Source organism: Sphaerodactylus townsendi, linkage group LG13, assembly GCF_021028975.2.
Source record: "Sphaerodactylus townsendi isolate TG3544 linkage group LG13, MPM_Stown_v2.3, whole genome shotgun sequence".
NCBI lineage: Eukaryota > Metazoa > Chordata > Lepidosauria > Squamata > Sphaerodactylidae > Sphaerodactylus > Sphaerodactylus townsendi.
In genome coordinates, this window is record NC_059437.1 from 48,620,739 (window position 1) to 48,634,354 (window position 13,616).

Consider the following 13,616-nt stretch of genomic DNA (forward strand, 5'->3'; position numbering starts at 1 on the left):
AAGTAAGGGGGGTGGGGCTGAAGCCATCTGAAAGTTATAATGGTTCTTATTAATCGAATGTTGGTTGTTAATTGTTTTAATTGTTTTTATGGTTAATGTTGGACACCTTCGAGGGAGGGAAGTATATAAATTTGATTAAACAAACAAACAAACAAACAAATAATATAAGAGTATTGTCGAAGGCTTTCATGGTCAGAATCACAGGGGTGCTGTGTGGTTTCCGGGCTGTATGGTCGTGTTCTAGCAGCATTCTCTCCTGACGTTTTGCCTGCATCTGTGGCTGGCATCTTCAGAGGATCCTCTGAAGATCTTCTGACGATGCCAGCCACAGATGCAGGTGAAACGTCAGGAGAGAATGTTGCTAGAACATGGCCATACAGCCCGGAAACCACACAGCACCCCAATATAAGAGTAGCTATGCTAGGTCAGACCAATATTCCATCTAATGCAGCTTCCATCTAATGCTGTGCGCAGCAGATCATAGCAAAGCTTACAGAGCTGAAAGGACTTGTAGAAATGTGAGAAAATCTAAATGTTGGGAGGTAAACAAACACCCGGGAAGCCTAGCTGTTGATGCTCCATTGCAAGCTAAGGGTGAGGCAATGATTTGCAAAGGAGGAATGGAGAACGGGGAGCAGGCAGTAAATCTCTCCCATGCCTGTTTTCATCCCTGAAACCCTGCCAGCTCCTGTTTTTGAGATTCTTAGTTGTGTATTCGACAGGTTGATTGGGTGACTGGGGGGACTTTGGGGGACAGAACAGGCCTTGCTTGGCAGTGGGAGGTGAGAGATTTTTCCCTGAACAAACCTGAACGGGGACAGGAAGAAAGAAGATGCACACGTTCACCTTTGAAAAAGAAGGCCTCTCCTCTGATCTGAGCCACTGCATCAAAATGCGTGCTGCATCTGTTGGGCACGTCTCTTCGGAGCCTGGTGGAAAGAAAACCAAATCGTGTTGCTAATCGTGAGTGATGCCGTTGGATGCCAACCAGGCAGAACCCCCCCCAAACCTCCTAGCGACCGAATGCTGCAACGGAGGCCAGAGTAGAGGACGCAGCAGCCGGGCATTCTTCTGCCATGTCTGGATGCAACGAGGCACCCCTGGTCTGAAGGGGCAGCCAGGCGCCCTTCCTTCCTGCCAACAATCAGCTCCGAGCTGCCAACAGCCAAGTCAAAAGGCATCTCTGGGCTGAGCAAAGACATCACGGAGAAACCCCAATCTTCTAAATAAGATTGAACTGATGTTTCTGTGACTGCTTAACTGATATGCTGCATTGGGAGCCAATTTTTGATTGAGAGCAGGGATAAAAAGCAACAAACAAACAATGTTCCAATAGCCAGAACATGGAGAATTTTTTATAAATGGAAACTGGGTGCACATTTTGCTGCCGCTACCCTTTTAAACAATGTATTTATTTAATTCATTTGTACCCCAACTTTCTCCTTAATGGGGACCCAACGCAGCTTACATAACTCACCTCTGTTTTGTCATTACAAAAACCCTGCAGAGTGGGCTAAGTTGAAAGCTTGTGACTGGCTCAAAGTCACCCAAAGAGGTTCCACGGCGTGAGCAGGGATTTGAATCTGGGTCTCTCAGACCCGAGTTTGACCATCTTGGCCACTACACCACACAACAGCCATTTTCACTCAGGCAATAATGCTGGAGCAGAGTTCGCCCTTTTCTCAGCTGTCTGACCCACCTACCTCACAAGGAGGCTGTTGTGGGGAGAGGAAGGGAAAGGAGCTTGCAAGCCATCTTGAGTCTCCTTACAGGAGAGAAAGGTGGGATATGAATCCAAACTCTTCTTCCCCTTCTCTGCTCCTCGGGGCTGGAACAAACGCCAGGAGTTCTAGGCACGAAATTCCATCCCCAGGTGGGTTTTGGCCTTTAGAACCAGGTGTAAACATTTGTTTTTGAAAACGCTCGAGAAAACTGCCAGCCTCCGGAGAAGCTGTAGAGAACGGAAAGAGCGAGATCGTGCAATTGCCAGAGAGGAAGAAGCCGGCCTGATGAAAAATTCATGGAGGCCAAGTTTGCCTGAGGGTGACTGTGAAGGAGCGTTCCTCGCTGCAGCCACGAAGCAAGGGGGCTTCAGGGCAAACAGAGGACGCTGAACTCATTTAATGTCCCTTCAAGGACGAATCTTCGGCAAACCCAGCTAGAGGGAAACTTTGCTTCTTTGTTATTGCAAGCACGGACCGTTCCTCTGGAAGTAGTGGCTAGGAACTAAGTGGAGATGGGCTGGCAACAGTGTATACGTCCTGGTCCCTTCCAAGCCAGCTCCCAGAGAATGAATGGACCCTGCTGAGTGCAGAAATTAGCCACCAGAAGAGGGGGGGGATCCTCAGTGGTATCAGACCAAAGGTCCATCTTGCCCTACATCCTGTTATCCACAATGGCTAACCAAATCCTTTCAGTGTTTCCCCAAGGAGGCCATGAAGGCATCAACTGATCCTTGTTGTTATCCTTCCCCCAAACAGGCTATCAGGTACTTTGCTTCTAAACATGGAGGTTTCGTTTAGATATCACTGCTAATAGCCATTAATAGCTGATCCCCATGAACCTAATTCCTTCTGAGCCCCATTAATTTAATTCTCTCTTAATTCCTGAGCTAGGAAGGTTTCAACTGCCAGAATGAACTGGACTCAAATCCTTGCTCAGTTAAGAACTTCCAGGGTGACTCGTGAGCAAATGACTTTCTTTTAACCTAAGTTTTCCCCGTTGTTCCACTGGAGATTCTGGCAACTTTGTGACAAACTTGCAAGAAGGATGAAATGATCAAATCCATTTCCCCCAGCGCTGACCAACCAATCGCGCATCACATTCAAATCCAGGCAATTCCATTTGCACTGCCTGTTCTTTTGAGACTGACATTTAGAGCGAGGACTCTGGGTGGGTTTGGCCCTCGCACCCTTTGCTCCAATTAGAAAGTGATCAACATTTCTGTCAAATTAAAATGTTCTGCCTATTCATAATGTAGCAGCCGTCCGTTTTTTTTTCAAAGTTCGGCTGCCGAAATCACTCAGACGCCTCTTTCATCAAAAGAACTAGAAAATGAACATTCGTCCAGTGTTCAAACGGTGGATTCTGCAGAACTGACACAGAAATTTAAATTCTATACTTCAGCCTCAAGGTCTTCGATCCAAGAATTCCAGCGCATTGTTTTCTATTGAATTCTGCCCGCATTCCATCACGCAATGGGTATCGGTTAGTAATGCCTGGATCTCACTTACGGGGTGGAGGACCGATTCTCCGGCAAGTCAGGCAGGAACGGGTGGTCGTCCTCTTTTGTGGCTTCGGGTTTGGCTGTTGGAGACACAGACTCCCGGACCCCTGAGAACAACAAGAGGGATCAATTCAAGCTTGATAGACAGCTTCTTCACCCCATGGGTGGTAGCTTCAACCCATCCAATTTCCTTGAGGGATGGAGATCCTCCTCAAACATGAGTTTGGTTGGATAGGATCCAGCCCCTTTGGCTGTAAAAGGGGCTGATGCTATCTAGCATAAAAAGAATAGGAGTATTGGAGTGCTGTGTGGTTTCCGGGCTGTATGGCCGTGTTCTAGCAGCATTCTCTCCTGACGTTTCGCCTGCATCTGTGGCTGGCATCTTCAGAGGATCTGAAGATGCCAGCAACAGATGCAGGCGAAACATCAGGAGAGAATGCTGCTAGAACATGGCCATACAGCCCGGAAACCACACAGCACTCCAGTGATTCCGGCCGTGAAAGCCTTCGACAATACAATAGGAGTATTATTGTCCAGAGGCTACCAGTTAACCATCTGGCAACTCATCAATGTGGGAAGCCAAAAGGATCTTCTTACTTGAAATAGACTGACGTGCCAACTACTGCCTTTCATCCGGTAGGCTGCAGTTAGCCAATCAGTATGTCTACTTTCCCAAAACTTGCATCTTAGACCCGGACCCACTGTATTAGAGAACTAGATGAAATCTACGAGCTACTCAACCGATCCTCTACAAAACACAACCCAACGTGGGCATGACTCAGGGCCATCAACTCACCATACAGTTGCCAGATCCGAACTTTGTCTTCATAAGGCAGGTCGTATTTCAAGGGATCCCCCACAGGCCCCTGGTAATATGGCCTCATAATGGACTCTATGGCAGAGATGTGGCTTAAGCCAATGGCATGGCCGAATTCATGGACTGCGACAGCAAATAGGTCCATTCCGTTGGTATCTGAAAATCATGTGTAATAATACAGATAAGCTTTCAGTGTTCAAAGCATTTCACCGTGTTATGATACTTACATTGGCCCTGTAAAATGGGCCTGAACTATTCAACCCTATATTGTGGGGGGACAGGAAATGAGGCTGAGAGGCTTCTAAAGCCATTGAGTCGGGGTGACTGCGACAGATCAAGGGTAACCTCTCAGATCATAACTCACTCAGTTAGCTGGTTCAACATCACAAGGGTGGAAAGTGCTGTTAAGTCACAACCAACTTATGGAGATCCCACAGGGTTTTCAAGGCAAGAGAAGAGCAGTGACGAAGAGAAGAGGAGTTTGGATTTATACCCCACTTTTCTCAACTGTAAGGAGACTCAAAGTGGCTTACAAACTCCTTTCCCTTCCTCTCCCCACAACAGACACCTTGTGAGCGGGGGGGCAGGGGCTGAGAGAGTTAGAACATAAGAACATAAGAACATAAGAACAAGCCAGCTGGATCAGACCAAAGTCCATCTAGTCCAGCTCTCTGCTACTCGCAGTGGCCCACCAGGTGCCTTTGGGAGCTCACATGTAGGATGTGAACGCAATGGCCTTCTGCGGCTGTTGCTCCCGATCACCTGGTCTGCTAAGGCATTTGCAATCTCAGATCAAAGAGCATCAAGATTGGTAGCCATAAATTGACTTCTCCTCCATAAATCTGTCCAAGCCCCTTTTAAAGCTATCCAGGTTAGTGGCCATCACCACCTCATGTGGCAGCATATTCCAAACACCAATCACACGTTGCGTGAAGAAGTGTTTCCTTTTATTAGTCCTAATTCTTCCCCCCAGCATTTTCAATGAATGCCCCCTGGTTCTAGTATTGTGAGAAAGAGAGAAAAATTTCTCTCTGTCAACATTTTCTACCCCATGCATAATTTTATAGACTTCAATCATATCCCCCCTCAGACGTCTCCTCTCCAAACTAAAGAGTCCCAAACGCTGCAGCCTCTCCTCATAGGGAAGGTGCTCCAGTCCCTCAATCATCCTTGTTGCCCTTCTCTGCACTTTTTCTATCTCCTCAATATCCTTTTTGAGATGCGGCGACCAGAACTGGACACAGGACTCCAAGTGCGGTCGCACCACTGCTTTATATAAGGGCATGACAATCTTTGCAGTTTTATTATCAGTTCTGAGAGAACGGTGACTAGCCCAAGATCACCCAGCAGGCTTCCTGCGGAAGAGTGGGGAAACAAACCTGGTTCACTGGATAAGACTCCACTGTTCATGTGGAGGCACAGGGAATCAAACCCAGTTCTCCAGATTAGAGTCCATCTGCTCTTAACCGCTAACCACGCTGACTCTGCAGATGTGGTTTGCTATTGCCCTTAGAGATCTCCCATCTAAGGACTAACCAAGGCTAACTTAGCTGACTTTCTGAGATTTGACTGGTACAATATTATAAATGCATAACTCAGAATTGCTCCCAGCTCTTGCTAGCATCAGATTTATGTATCTATTTATTTTAAAATTTCACATTCTCCAAACCCTTAACATTCTATGGACAAGACCCCGGAGCACCTCTCCGACTCAGGTGGCTGCCTGCACTCAAAAATATGTCTACTTTAATCAGGAGAGACCTCAGAAGTAAATCAGATGGTGTGGGGAAAAGGTTCCAAGATTCAGTCTCCATCACCAGCAGCAGATGTTAGGAACACCTTTCTCCATCTGAGACCTTGGAGAATGACAACCAACCAAAGAACACAATGCTGAGTTAGATGGACCATGATAAGACAGCTGAGTGGAAAGGTGGAACTGTTCAGTCTGCCTCCAAAGACTGTTTCCTTCTCCTATTTCAAGTTTCGATTGACATCTCTAAGCTTAGTTTCTTTTCATTTCCTTCCCGTTTCCTTCCCCGATTTCATGTTATGATTGACAACTCCAAGTTCAGTTTCTTTTTATTAGAAAAAGTTAGAAGGAAGTTACTTGAATGCTACCTGGAGGCCAGAAGAAACCACTTGGGAGTTAGACAAAGCACATGGGAAGAAAAAAAACAACCTTTCTTCCTTCTCCACTCAAGTCAAAAGCAGGAATAAGCTTTGATTTACCTTACCTTTTCACCATGCCCAGGTATCCAAATAGTCCCCAGGTATTCAAATAATTCTTATTTCTCTTAGGACATAAATTTCCTTTATTATGACAGCTCATTTGCAACTTCCATACAGAGAGGGTTTTTTAAAAAAAATCAACAGGAGTTACTTGGCCCCAGGAGAATAAATGAATAAGATGCCTGCTTCCAGAATCCATAATGCCAAGCTGACAACCTGGAAGATATTTTTATGCCATTTGCAGAGATTCGAAAGAACCGAATCAATTAAAGGTAAGGCTTCAGACAACTCCTGATCTTGGTTAAGTGAATGCATTATCCCCTTGTCATCTAGCACTTTCGCATCTGGGTCTCTCTGGAGACACAACTGTGGCTTTGGTGTCTCTCTGGACACATAGCTATGGACACCATCAAAAGTCATAATTACCCAGGCTCCCTATGAGAATCTGTTCGGATTGTAATAATTGGACTTTTGTGATGGACTGAATGTGAATAGCCATAAGCCAGAACATCTAAGCAAAGGAACTGTACAAACTGTGAACCATCTATGAAACTAACCTCTATGCTAACTGAACTAATAACCGTAAGTGCTGTGCTGAAGAAACCAAAAACTATACGTGTCTGCCAAGCACTCTTGTAATTAGTGTGTGTGTATTGATTGATTGATTGCATTTTACCCCACCAATACATACCTCTTGTCTCCTGCCTAGTTTAACTCATCCACATCCATCTCCAAGTTGTTGTTCTCCTTTTACCATCTCCTGTCTATTTAATAAAACGTTATCCTGTTTAAGTTTTTATCTACCTCAAATATTTGTTTTATTTGTGCCTTTGTGAGGGGGGTGCCTATGGAAAAGAGAAATAAAAGTCAACAGACATCCTTCGCCCTTCTGGGTGTGAACGGGGCTGAGGGAAAGTGCTTCTACCTCATGCTGCCATTATTAGAGGCACCTCAGCTCCTGAAGTGAAAAGGCGGGAAAAACCTGAGTGAATGATTTCCCTGTCTGAAGAATTATAGAAGGTGAAGGGGATGTTCGCCATAGCTGTATTAGGAATCGAGCGCTATTTCCATGAGATGTTAAATGTTGTTTCCAGAATGTTAAATGCACTTGTGTGATCAGCCATTCAGAAGACTGGGCATGATGATGAAATTCATAATTCCCCCATTCAGAAAGGGACATGGTTCCAGCTCATAATGACAGACTGAATTATGAATTGAGCACCATTTCCTCGAGTTATTCCTCTCCAGGTTGAAATGTTAACAGTGCAGATGCAGCAAGCCTTTCAACATTCACCTCTTCACCTCGATGAAGCTCTCGCTGTGAACCACAAAGGCAGGTTTCTGTGGGCACCTGCGACAGAACTACTGGGAGGCGCGACCTTTTGTCCGTTAACGCCATGGTTTGTCGGTTTGTTTCCAAGATCAGTTCAAGGACCTTTGAAGTCTTTCATGGCCTAGGACGGAAATACATGAATAGTGCTTTCCCTCTGAATTCCCTTGCCAACTGAGGTTGGGTCAGCAAGCCCTGCTTGTCGCTGACTCCTTGTTTGGTGTGGGTGATGGAGGGTTATGGCTCATAACCTCTGATGGCTCTCACCCTCTGAAGTTATCATTTGAAGGGCGAATGGAAAACCACACCTCTCCTGAGAACTTCTGCAGAAGGTGAAAGACGTGACATCCCCGCGGGTATTTGCCTATGATAACTCTGGGTCGTTTTCAGTTGAGATACTTCTGCCTGCTTTCCCACTGTTTTGACTTTATTTCCAGCACTTGATTTTGATTTTAGGCATTGATAAATATATACATATTCTAAGGCTGTTCCAAAGTGGTGAGGATATTTTAATTAATATGTTCTTTAACATCAACATCCGGTTTGTGACAATGCTCTCGTTCATTGATATAGGACCAGAGTGCCAAACAGCGCAATCCTAGGGAAAGTTACTCCAACTTATGCCCAGTGGTGGGATCCAAAAATTTTAGTAACAGGTTCCCATGGTGGTGGGATTCAAACTGTGGCGTAGCGCCAATGGGCGGGGCACGACGGGGGTGTGGCCAGGCATTCCAGGGGCGGGGCATTGCTGGGCGGGGCTGTGGCAAGGACGCAGCCGCTGCGCCGGTCCTTGGGCGGGAAACGAATGCATGCAGGCGCAGGCTGCCACGCACTCCGGTGCACCTCCTGCTAGACTGCTTCAAGTTCTGCACACTACTGCTGAGAGGAGGGGCGTAACTAAGGCAAAAATCACGTGGCAAGATCACCAATTAGTAACCCCCTCTCGGAACACATAAATAATTAGTAACCTACTCTCGGGAACCTGTGAGAACCTGCTGTGAGAACCTGCTGGATTCATTTGAATAGGCTTTGCTTGGAATAAATCTGGGCAGGATTGCTCTGTATTTTAATTGTTTGTCCCACAGTCAAATCTAAAACCATCCCATGATCCTGAGAGTAGGCTGGTAAATGGGACTACAATTCCTATCTCAGGGGCAGAGGTATGATAATGCAAATATGTAGAACAATAGTAAGCATGCATTAGTCAAGATGCTTGAATGAAGAACAAACTTTTGGAAATCACACAAGAGCCAATTATACACTGGTGCTCTGACTTGTACTGAAAGGAGATTCTCTTTTGGAGCAGAGCTTCTTCGGCAGATCCCATAATCTCTGCTGCTTGTGAGAACAGGCAAAGAGCAACCTTTCCCCCTGCTTCGCAGGGAAGGTGAAACAAACAGCCCTGTGTTATTCCTTGCTTTGGACTCCTTTGTTCCACCCTGCCTCCCTGCTCGGCTTCCACCCTTCCCAATGATCTGGAGAGTTTTTAAAACTTTATTTCAACTCCAAGCATTTGTACCATATCAGATCTATCCAAATAATGAAATACCAAGGAATACTGAAATAACAATATACTTTCCCTCCTCCTGTGGCAGGAGCAGTGGCAGGAATTATGTGGGTTTGTGGAGCGGCAGGGGAGAGAAAATATCAATTCTGGGACAAGATCCCCTTCTTCCGCAGAGTTCAAGAACTTGCTTTGCCTCTTACATTTGGGGGGATTATTTTGGTAAGGGGCTACAATATAACAGCAATATTGATACAACAGCGATTTAAAGGGCTTTAATAAAGCCAGCAATCTTGCGATTACCGAGTGTGATGAGATGTGTGCCTTTAAGGAGTTGGTGGGTGGAGTTAAGAGAACCAGGAACTAAAACCTGGGAAAGTTCAACAGGAAAGCTGCACAGCAGGCAGTGCGGTGCTTCCTTGCATGTCAAAAGACCCCCAAGGAAAGCATTCCATGCATAATGGGCCCAGCTTCTCCTCCTAAAATGCTCTACTTGGAGGTTTATAAACACCGATCTGACTCTCATCTGAGTTGCAAGTTTGCTATATTTTATTATCCAGTTAAACATCAACAAGATGTCTAAATTATAATATTTTGAGAACCAAAGTTCCCACTGCCAGATAGAGTAGGACTCTCAAAAGCTTACACCCTGGAAATCCTGTTGTCTTTAAGGTGCTACTCATGTTGTCTGTAAGGTGCTACTCCTGTTGCCTTTAAGGTGCTACTCATGTAAGGTGCTACTCTTCTATTGGAGAACTTCATGGCTGAGCACCTGAAACAGATATTGTAACTCTAATTAAAAATATAAATATTGGAAGCATCAGTCTGTGGTGTCTGTGTGCCACAGTGATTCAAGTGTTGGGCTTGACATAGTTCAAATCCCCAGTTAGCTTAGTAGGTAACTCAGGCCCAGTTTCAGACTAATGCACGGTGTATGGCTGTGGTCAGGATTACATGGAAGACGGGAAAACCATATTTGTCCCTTGGAGGAAGGCTGGGATAAAAATGTGATTGACAGACTGACCAATGATCCATCTACTTCTGCAGACCGTGTTCAAGAGTCAGGCAAGGGCCTTTCCAATGCCATTCAGCTGTCAAAGAACTGAATTAAAGGCCCTTTTTGTACCACTGAGCTCTGCAGGGGTCAGAATTCTTACAGCAATTTCAAATCTGGGTGAAAACAGCTCAAAGCCACAAATTCTGCACGGTTGATAATACAAGGTTCACAAAACATTGCCCCTTATTTAATGCACATTTATATTTTGTGTCATTTATATTTTAAACTGCGCAATTTATATATTTCTTGATGTTTTTACTTTTCTTTTAATATTATGGCAGAACAGATGGGGCAATATTAACCTCACTCCCCCATTTATAGTTTATGTCTATCACGTTTGGCTACAGACACAATAATCATTCATCAGCAAGTTTTACTAGCTGAGGGCTAAACAATAATACAGGCATTTTATTCATTCCTTCATTCACTGAGCTGTGGCTCTCCTTAATGAGGGTCTAATGCTGGGGGCGGGAGGAATGTAGTGCAGTGGTTAGAGTGCTGGACTAAAAACGGGAGGACCCGGGTTCAAATTCCCATTTGGGCACAAAGCTTGCTGCGTGACCTTGGGACTTTCTCTCAGCCAAGTCTACCTCACAGGGTGTGGACACGAGGCTAAAATGGAGGAGGGAGAATAAAATAAAATAAGCTGCTTTGGGACCTCATTGAAAGGAAAAGCGGGTTTCAAATATCCAAAGAAATAAATCTGGAGAAATAAATTAAAACCTCAACTACCTTACGGGGTGGTTGTGAGGAAAAAAATGGAGGAAACATGGGGTCAAAACGTGACAGAGAAGTTATTTTCAGTGTCATGAAATGCAGACACAATTGCCCAGGGTTCTGCAAGGTTCGGGAAGAGCAGAAAAACTGTTGTTCAACTCCACAAGACCCTAGGAGACAAAACTAGAGAATGTTACTACTCTATCTTTCCTATTTCCAGAGGTGGGATCCAGCAGGTTCTCACAGGTTCCGGAGAGTAGGTTACTAATTATTTGTGTGTGCCGAGAGGGGGTTACTGATTGGTGATTTTGCCATGTGATTTTTGCCTTAGTTACGCCCCTCCTCTCAGCAGTAGTGCGCAGAACTTGAAGCAGTCTAGCAGGAGGTGCACCGGTGTGCATGGCAGCCTGCACCTGCATGCATTCGTTTCCCGCCCAAGGACCGGCGCAGCGGCTGCGTCCTTGCCACAGCCCCGCCCAGGAATGCCCTGCCCCTGGAATGCCCGGCCATGCCTCCGTCGTGCCCCGCCCAGCCCCATTGGTGCTACGCCACAGTTTGAATCCCACCACCATGGGAACTTGTTACTAAAATTTTTGGATCCCACCACTGCCTATTTCCTGGGTGGTTTGACCAGCAGAAATCTAGCAGTTAGTATACGTTTCAGCACAGAGATTCAGTGAGAAATGGTGCCCCTGCTGAATTTCTGACTGTGATAAAGGCTGTCATAGAAACTTTGCCAAGAATAAAGATGATAATCCAGTGCTTCCCAACCTCTACTGTCACTCAATGGCATGAGGAAAAGGTGGGTTAAACAGCATCACGTAATGCCATTTCCATCCCCTCAAAAAATGCAAGTGTGGGCACTGCATCATGTGACACTCTAGGAATCTCCCAAAACTCTATGGTTTATCCAAGAGTGCTTTTGGGAAACCCTAGAACAGGGGTCGGGAACCTTTTCCCCTCAAAGAGCCATTTGGCTCACCACCAAATTTGGCTCACCACCAAAGAGCCATTTGGCTCACCCCCCCCCACCCACTCGCTCGCCCCCCCGTCCGCTCCACCGGTGACTTGCTCGCTCGCTCGCTCGCCCTCCCTCCCCCCGCCCGCTCACCCCCCCCCCCCACGGGCTGGAGATGTGCCCGCCCTGCTTCCTGCCCGGCCGCCGGGAGAGCGCCCGCCCCGCAAGCAACGGGGCGGGCAGGAGCCAAAGCCGGCCGCGGGCTGGAGATGTGCCCGCCCTGCTTCGTGCAGGGCGGGCAAAGAGGGGCCCGGCGGCTCGGCCTGCCCGGCCGCCGGGAGAGTGCCCGCCCCGCAAGCAGCGGGGCGGGCAGGAGCCAAAGCCCCCGCGCGCGGCCTCGCTGGCCGCGGGCTGGAGATGTGCCCGCCCTGCTTCCTGCAGGGCGGGCGAAGAGGGGGCTGGCAGCTCCCCTCATGGAGCCGCAGAACAGCGGCGGAAGAGCCGCATGCGGCTCGCGAGCCGCGGGTTCCCGACCCCTGCCCTAGAGTGTCCTGCAATGTGGTGACATCATTTTGTAGCTTTTGTCTGGATGACAGAGGCCTGGTAATCTGTCCTAAACCAAGAAAACTCCTGAGGTGAGCCAAGAAGCCCACAGAAATTCCTGACTTCCACAGAGGTTAATCTTCTTTTCTGCTTCATCTTCAGCGCCACCAGTGGTAGAAAAGAGGGAACCCTCTAATTTCTCTGCTGCTTTCTTACCCTGACATACCTGCTGATCGGAAAGTCCAATATTCGTCATCGTCAAAGTGGGTGTCTCCAGCGGTGTGATGCTCCCCCGGGAAGAAGGCATGAGCCACTGTGCCACCCGGGCCGTCAAAGGGGTATCCATCATTATGATCCGATTTGGAGAAGTCTATTTGTATGTCGGCATTGCTGCCTGCCACTTCATGGAAATTCAGCGGCGTGATGTCACTCCACACCTTCAGGGCGTAGTACATGAGGGCCCGGACGGTGTCATGGCCCAGGTGAGATTCCTTGGGAAAGGTGCGGACTCTGGAATAGAAGGAGAGCAACGATTTGAGAGGAAGAAAATGGCTCAAATAATAGAATGCTTGTTAAGATGCGAGAGGTAATGGGAAATCGGTGCCCATGTTCATTGACAGGAACTTCCCCTCTTTGGGAAGAGACTGTGGCTTGGCCTCAAGGTCTTCCTGCATCTCCAGTTATAAGGACCAGGTAGGTGATGTGGAAGACCACAACCTGAGACTCTGGAGAGGTGCTGGCCGTTGGAGTAGACCAAATTGACCTTGATAGACCAAAGTATTCAGGATAAAGGAGCTTCAACAGGTTTGCCCTAGGCATCGAGTCGACAACACACTGGAAGGGGAAAAACATTTTACCTCTTTAAGAGAGGCTTAATATATGGACTAATAAAAGGAAACACTTCTTCACACAACGTGTGATTGGTGTTTGGAATATGCTGCCACAGGAGGTGGTGATGGCCACTAACCTGGATAGCTTTAAAAAGGGCTTGGACAGATTTATGGAGGAGAAGTTGATATATGGCTACCAATCTTGATCCTCTTTGATCTGAGATTGCAAATGCCTTAACAGTCCAGGTGCTCGGGAGCAACAGCCGCAGAAGGCCATTGTTTTCACCTCCTGCATGTGAGCTCCCAAAGGCACCTGGTGGGCCACTGCGAGCAGCAGAGAGCTGGACTAGATGGACTCTGGTCTGATCCAGCTGGCTTGTTCTTATGTTCTTATGGAAATAAGCG

General features: G+C 47.0%; 1 protein-coding gene across 1 annotated transcript in view; it reads right to left on the minus strand.

Moving 5' to 3' along the window:
- The window catches only part of MMP17 (matrix metallopeptidase 17), a 171,837-nt gene that overhangs the window by 14,322 nt on the left and 143,899 nt on the right, over positions 1 to 13,616 (minus strand). Inside the window, exons 5-8 of the mRNA XM_048515015.1 lie at positions 12,608 to 12,891; positions 4,023 to 4,199; positions 3,234 to 3,333; positions 847 to 929 (exon numbers count right to left, since the gene is read on the minus strand). Of these exons, the coding sequence (XP_048370972.1) occupies positions 847 to 929; positions 3,234 to 3,333; positions 4,023 to 4,199; positions 12,608 to 12,891 (644 nt within the window). The remainder of the gene's footprint in view (positions 1 to 846; positions 930 to 3,233; positions 3,334 to 4,022; positions 4,200 to 12,607; positions 12,892 to 13,616) is intronic.